At 43.4% G+C, this 7,854-nt stretch overlaps 1 protein-coding gene across 1 annotated transcript in view; it reads left to right on the top strand.

Moving 5' to 3' along the window:
• The window catches only part of slc24a3 (solute carrier family 24 member 3), a 355,668-nt gene extending 347,820 nt beyond the window's left edge, over positions 1 to 7,848 (top strand). Inside the window, exons 16-17 of the mRNA XM_043696519.1 lie at positions 2,975 to 3,040; positions 6,594 to 7,848. Of these exons, the coding sequence (XP_043552454.1) occupies positions 2,975 to 3,040; positions 6,594 to 6,743 (216 nt within the window). The 3' untranslated portion in view covers positions 6,744 to 7,848. The remainder of the gene's footprint in view (positions 1 to 2,974; positions 3,041 to 6,593) is intronic.
• The last annotated feature ends 6 nt before the right edge of the window (positions 7,849 to 7,854 follow it).

The following is a 7,854-nucleotide window of genomic DNA, read 5'->3' on the forward strand; positions in this document are numbered from 1 at the left end:
CACGGGGAGAATGTGCAAACTCCACACAGTCGGTCGCCTGAGGCGGGAATTGAACCCGGGTCTCTGGCACTGTGAGGCAGCAGTGCTAACCACTGTGCCACCGTGCCGCCCACAAGTGCCACCGTGACGCCCACTTATAGTGGCGCTAAACTAATATCATTCCTTTTTCGTCGAATTATTTTCTTCATGCTGCTTGTCGTCGGTAAAGACGCTAGGAGTGACTGAGGGACATCAGCTACACATTCGTTAATAAAAACACTAGGTACTTCCTGTGATTCTTCTGCACGACGTTTTAAACTTGTTTTCACTTTCGTAACTTAGACACTTGCTGCGGAAGGAGAATGTGTGTGTCCATTTGTTGTTTTTATCACAGTGCCACTCTTGGTGTCGATCCGTCCATTACATCGGCCCTTTTGTTTACATCGCCAAAACTTAAAACTCGAATCACTCTTGGATAGTTTATCAAAAACATATATAAAATCATCATGGTAAAACTTCTTGTTTCCACGATTACTAATAATTTCTGTTTCCATTTTGAAGACTTGAGGGTAAATGGGAAAAAAATACAAGCTTAAAAGAAGGGCAAAGGGCAGTGGCTAATCATCGGCAGTGAATCTGCTTATTTGCGGAATCGTCTTCAGTGGCCAATGGGCGGTGGTTAAGTGTCCTCGGTGGTCTAAGGGCAGTGGCTAATCGTCGGCAGCGAATGGTCCCAACACAGTCTCCCATCTCCTCCTTTCCTCGCTGCCTGCTCCCAAACCAGAGACACAGAATATCATCATTTCACAAGTGTCTGGACACCCCAGCTGGTCACTGAAACTAACTAAGACTTTCCAAATAGCACCAGTTCATTTGGCAGGTCACCTGGGATACTAACAACAATTCACCTGCACAGACATCTGAGAATGTCTTTGGCCAGATCGGTAAAGCTGTGAACCGAACTCTCAAAGAGCTGCCGCATAGCCGGAATTTCAGACTCATTGAGGGATACGTCAGACAAACACAGGCTTAAGCACTCGACAGAAAGAAAACCAGAAGAATTGTGGATGCTGGAAATCTGAAGCAAAACCAGAAATTGCTGGAAAATCTCAGCATCGGTGGAGTGAAATTCGCGTTAACATTTCGGGCCCTGTAACCCTTCCTCATAACGTACGGAAGCACTGGCCATTGAAAAATCCAAGGCAGTTAGTCATTTCTGAAGCTTAGATGGAGGAAAACCCAACATAGCAGACGCCAAGGGAAGAGTCCAGAACATCGAAGAATCCTCTGGCCAATTCTCCTGCACCTAGGACCTTCCAAAATCATCCATTTCAATTCGAGGGTTCCCCTGCAGTTAAATAAATTTTCACCCCAGAAATGTTGGACCAGTTAAAACCCAGCTTAACCCTGAAGTAACTATTAAACTGACCCTGAATCTGTCACATTAACCCCCTACAAGCTCCAGACCCTGATACAGCCCTGCCCCACAACCATGGACCCTACACCCACTCTCACCTCTGGACCTAATTCCTCTTTCCACCTGACCTGACAACTTGCACCACACTTACCTTTTACCTTACCCATCCAGCACCCTACAGTCCTGGCACCTGATACAACTGGCACCCTAACTTCACAGTTATGCAGTTAGCCTTTCCCAGGAGTTGTCAAAGTAATGAATTTTGAGAAGATTTGTAGCTCTGGTTGAGGCTCTGGATATAAGTTTGCTCGCTGGGCTGGAAGGTTCGTTTTCAGATGTTCTGTCACCGTACTAGGTTACATCATCAGTGAGAGTCTCCGGTGAAGCACCGGTGTTATGTCCCGCTTCCCTAAACACATAAATAGAAAGCAGGACATAACACCAGTGCTTTGCTGGAGGCTTACTGATGATGTTACCTAGTATGGTGACGAAACGTCTGGAAACAAACCTTCCAGCTCAGCAAGCAAACCTACATCCAGAGCTGTCAAAGTGGCTATCTGTGATGATGGACATGTAAAGCACAGAATCCATCAATTGATGCCGTCAAAAAGGGGACTTGGCTTGACTTTCCCTGACAATCCTGCACTTCACAGGATCTGTCAGGTCTAAAGCACACTCCGCATTTCTGAAGGAACCCTGGTTGGAATCTCCTGTCAGAAATGGGGAGCTCTTTCTCAACATTAAAAACAAAGTAGGTCAGCACTCTTTGGAAAATTAGCCCATTATATCCATCTGGATTGTTACAGGGACGTGGTATATAATGCAGACTGATAACTGTGAATGTTACGATATTGAGGTGGCCCCTGTAAGAATGGGATGTCCAGCAATTCCATTATGTCCACGACAAAGAGATATCCCTTCCTTAATTATCAGAGTCAGAAACAATAAAGCAAAAATGGATTTATATAATGTCAAGGCTGGGAGTGCCCTTAATTGTAGGTATTGGTTTCTAAGGATAGCGATCCTTCTGATACTGCAATATTCCTTACCAATGGATTTAAGACAGAATGACATCAAGCATCATTGCGATTACTCCCCACACCCACATGAAGTAGCATGCCAATGCTTGCTGTCCAAGCTCATACATGAAGAATGTACTGATAACCAGGGAAAGCCAGGTCCTGTGCACCTATGAGTCATTGCCACAGATTTCCAAGATGGTCACATATTGGAAGATATTTTGAATATAGAGAACACTTATTACAAAATCATGGGCAATTGGTTCTCTGATCTATTGCTTTGAGACATTGGAATAACTCGCAAGGTTTGAGAAGATTTGCAGGTCAGGTTGGGCAAACTACATCCAGAATTGGAATAGCTGTTCCGTTGTCTATGAGAGTCGATAGAAGGTGACAGTGTGAAAACAAAGAAAGCGACAGATTAGTTGATGAGCTGGAGCTTAAACCGTAACATTTACATCTTGCTCCACTCGGCAGAAATCAGCTTGAAAGTAGTCTAACACGAACACTGTGCATTTTTCTAACAAGGACATAAAATATTCTCTTTTCCTTTCTGTAGTTAGCGTTGAACAGCCGGGGCCTTGTGTATTCGGTGGGATTGCTGCTAGCTTCTGTTTTCGTAACAGTAAGTAATGGACTCAGTCGTTGCCATTGTGTACTGCCATTCTGATGCCATCACTGAGCCAGTGATGAATTATCCTTGGGGGTTTATCCAATGTTGTTACCATAACTCCATGGCTGTATGTTACAAACCTCATAACATCTGGCTTTGTTGATTTTCTGTAAGAGGCAAAGGGTGCATTCTGAATCTGCTAGAACATTCTTTCCTCAAACCTGCATTATTTTTCCACATACCCTTTTGTGCACTATAAAAACTTACAGCTTCCCCTATTTCTTACAGGAACATCAGTTTCACTATTTGCTCTTCACACAATGTCTGCTTTCCTCCCTTCTTTCAAGTCAGCTTAAAGTGCTTTCAACTAAATGGAGATTCTGTTTCAACCAATCTGAGTTGAAATCATGACCAACATGGGTTAAATTCAGTCCACCCACACAGATATTCAAATTAATGGTCTAACTTGATACAATCTTCATCATTAGCCTTCTAGCCTGGCTCTGTCTGCAAGCAGACATTTTATTCCAGATAAGTCTGTCTCAAGGACTTGAAAACAGCATGTTATCTCGCCAGAAAGACCAGGAAAAGAAATCCCATTCTTTACTTGTACTGAGTGTCCTGGCAGTTTATCTGCCTGTTACAAAAGCTCCAGTACCAGTTTGCATCGTGGCGCTATGATGATGTGAAGGAGTTTAATAATGTTATGCTGCAAAAGTTTGGTTGCTTCCTGCAGCGTGTAAGTGTGATTGTGAATTTTAAATGGATGGAAATTACACAGCAGGGCCTCTTATCACGTCTAACTGTTAGAACGTCCACGTCAAGTATAAATCCTTTGGAAGAACACTACTAATGTTTCACTGCCACCAAAACCCGGTCATTTAGTGACCTAGAAAGCTATCAAATATTATGAACTCATTGTCTTCATGCTTGAACCTTTGAAACTAAAATCAGGTGGTTTTTCAGCCATAATGTGAAAAATTAACGGGCATTAATTTTTATTTCAATGAATATTGCTGCCCTTAAATCTGTAACCATTCTTCAGTTGAGCAATCACATGTTACCAAAAATGCTGTTTAGGAAAACCATTAATTCATGGGGAGGGAATTAATTCAATGGGCAGCCAAAGGACTAATGATACTATCAATAGATTATCAATAGACTTGGGGTGCCACGGTGGCTCAGTGGTTAGCACTGCTGCCTCATAGTGCTGGGGACCTGGGTTCAATTCCAGCATTGGGCAGCTGTCTGTGTGGAGTTTGCATGTTCTCCCTGTGTTTGCGTGGGTTTCCTCTGGGTACTCTGCAGGCCAGGTGAATTGGCTGTGTTAAATTGCCCATAGTGTTAGGTGCATTAGTTAGGGGAATGGGTCTGGGTGGGTTACTCTCCGGAGGGTCGGTGTGGACTTGTTGAGCTGAAGGGCCTGTTTCCATACTATAGGGAATCTAATCCAGAAACTCAGCTAATGTTTCAGGGAGCCAAGTTCAAATCCTGCCACAGCAGATGGTGGAATTTAAAATGAATAAAGAATCTGGAATTGAGTGTCTAAGGCTGACCATGAAACCATAGTTAGGGGAAAAACCCATCTGGTTCAGTAATGTCCTTCAGGGAAGGAAATTGCCATCCTTACCTGGTCTGGCCTACATGTGACTCCAGACCCACAGCAATATGGTTGACTCTTAACTGGTCTCTGGGCAATAAATGCTGGCCTAGCTAGAGGACCCACATCCCATAGATGAATAGAAAAAAATCATCTGGGGTCAAATTTATTCTTTGGTACCTCATTTTAAAATCTGCCATTCTAAAATTAAAGGATTGCAGGCATTTTCCTTCATACTTTCTGTAAAAAGTTTGCTCATCTGATTTTAGGTTATTTAGGACCTCTCACCAACCAATAATTATTTGTGTATTGTTAATATATTTACACTTCTAGCTAACCAAGTTACTTATCATCAGACATGCTACTGCAGCTCTTTACAGCCAATCCAGTCTGGGTCAAAAATCACATGACACCCGGATTATAGTCCAACGGGGTTTATTTAAAAACACTACCTTTCGGAGCGCTGCTCCCTCAACAGGTGCTAGTGAGAGAGGAAGATCCTAGACACAGAATTTATAAGGAAAAGGTCAAAGGGTTATGCGAATGAGTTGAACATATGCAAGACAACCCTTAAATGTTTAATCAGTGAGGGTGGAGATCCAGGTTTCAATTGATAAATATGCAAATCCACGAATTTCTTTCAGTCTGTACATTGCTGCTCGGGAGAAGAAGTCTCTCCGCATTGTGGTCCTGATCGGTGTTCACAAGCTTGACCATAAACATGTGCATATTGAGGGTTTACAGTTAGGTTCAGCTGTGATATTCTTTGCCCTTTGCCCCCACTGAAGCTGCTTGTGGAGGATGAACAGGCAGCATGATACGAAGCTAGACTGCAGCATTGTCCTCCCATTAATTGGGACCCCACACCTTCAGGTGGGGAGCAGAACAACCAGAAAACAAGGTGCCTCATTAATCCGCAGCAAGTGTAGCGTCCTGCTAAACTCTCAAGTACAACAAGATTTAAGTTAGAGTGTCAGAGAATAGGCGGGAAAATAAAGTTGGTGTGTAGATCAGTCATGGTCTAAAGGAATATGGAGGAGGATCAAAGTGTGAAATCTCTTCCTAATGTTCCGTTATTATTCATTCACAGGATGAGGATGTTACTAGCTGGGTCAGCATTTATTGCCCATCCCAGAGGGTGGTTAGGAGTCAACCACAGTGCTGTGGACTTAGAGTCACATATAGGCCAAACCAGGTGAGGGTGGCAGTTTCCTTCCCTAAAGGGCACTAGTGAATCAGATGGGTTTTTCCAACAAAGTCATAGTCATCATTCCCAATTTTTTACTGAATTCAAATTCCCCCATCTGCCGTAGCAGGATTCGAACCCGGTTCCCTGGGACTTCATCTGAGCTTCTAGATTGGCAATCTAGTGATGATGCCACTAGGCCATCATCTGCCCCAATTCTTTGAGCCTTCAATTGTACAACCACCAAATAATCAGAGGAATGTAAAATACTGAAGATTGTGTTCATTGAATCCCTACAGTGTGAAAACACGCCATTTGGCCCAACAGATGGGTATATGAATAGGAAGGGTTTACAGAGTATGGGCCAAGTGCTCGCAAATGGGACTAGATTAGGTTGGATCAGTATGGATGAGTTGGATCATGCTGTACATCTCCATGACTCAAAGTCCACACCGACCCGCCAAAGTGTGACCCACCCAGACTCATTCCCCTACCCTATTATTCTTCCTTTACCCCTGACTAATGCATCTAACCTACACATCCCTGAACACTCCAGGCAATTTAGCACAGCCAATTCACCTAACCTGTAACATCCTCGGACCGTGGGCGGAAACTAGAGCACCCAGAGGAAACCCATGCAGACACGGAGAGAATGTGCAGACTCCACACAGACAGTCACCCGGGGGTGGAATCGAGCCCGGATCCCTGACCCTGTGAGGCAGCAGTCGCGTGCCACTTTAAAAGAACCTCTAAAATGTGTTTTGTTGTTTCCTGTGCAGGTAATTGGCGTTCATTTGAACAAATGGAAACTAGATAAGAAACTTGGGTGTGTGTCTCTGTTCCTGTACGCCGTGTTTCTGTGCTTCTCCATCATGACAGAGTTTAACGTTTTCACGTTTGTGAACCTCCCCATGTGCCGGGAACACTGATGGACAATGAAGATGACCTGGGAGCAAGCACCTTGATATCAGTGCAATACAAAGAGCTGAAGGCCCGTGGCTTATTGTTGGCTGCCTGCAACTGCTCTTACTGAGAACTTGGTACACAACTTATTTTTGAGAGAAAAAAAGACACCTGTATTGATGTGAACGTATTTTTAATGTATTTATGTGGAGTCATATACACGCACACACACACACACATACAAACTATCTGAATTCATTGGCTGCTAATCAACGTAAGGCTGGATGACTTACCTGCCACGTTGGTATATTCTCACTTGTATCAGAAAAAAGATATTTTGTCCTGAGATGGTTGAGTGGGACTGAAAGAGATTTAGTGGTAATTTTGCTACTGAAGCGAGTAAGGTGTACAGGTACCTGGAAGCAAGGGGTCATATTGCCCTGTGATTTTACCTCTCACTTTCTTCCCTCCACATCCTCAATCTCCATCCTGCACACCCCCCCCCCCCCAACCCTCCCGCCTTTGCCCTTCCCACAGAGAGCTTGAATACCAAGAATCGACGAGAGTCACCTTATCTTTCTGCTCATCAGCTATTCCTTCTGCTGAAAGGAAAGTGGGATTTTAGCTCTGAGCCATGGCCTTCATGCAAAGTCTGAGATGTGAAGTTTGAAATCTCGACAGTCACTGCAGTTTGTATCCAGATACTAGTCCCTCCTGACGAGACTGATTTTTCCAGGAGGTATATTTGCACGAAACTATTTTATTTTGTAGTTGGAACAGTTGCATAGTCAATGGTACATGTGTGTATATTGATGGTATAAAAATGTATATATTGGGAATTTTTTTTTTCTTTTCGAAAAAGTAGAGTATATGAGAAATTATAATTATTATCACAGTTTTATCCTGCTGCACGGTTTTAGATTTGGAAATATTGATTAAGGTACAAATGGTGCAGCTGAAGAAGCAAAGATACTCTAGTTTTTGTCTGTACAGGTAGTTTTAAGAATAAAGCATGTTTAATTTATATATTTATAAAACAGCACAGGAGGCCACTTTGCAGTTTCACGGCACATTTTTACAGGGATACTTGACAGCTCTGTGCACGCCTGCATGCATGAACCTCCCCCTCCCCTGCCG

This window comes from Chiloscyllium plagiosum, chromosome 9 (assembly GCF_004010195.1).
Source record: "Chiloscyllium plagiosum isolate BGI_BamShark_2017 chromosome 9, ASM401019v2, whole genome shotgun sequence".
Taxonomy (NCBI): Eukaryota; Metazoa; Chordata; class Chondrichthyes; order Orectolobiformes; family Hemiscylliidae; genus Chiloscyllium; species Chiloscyllium plagiosum.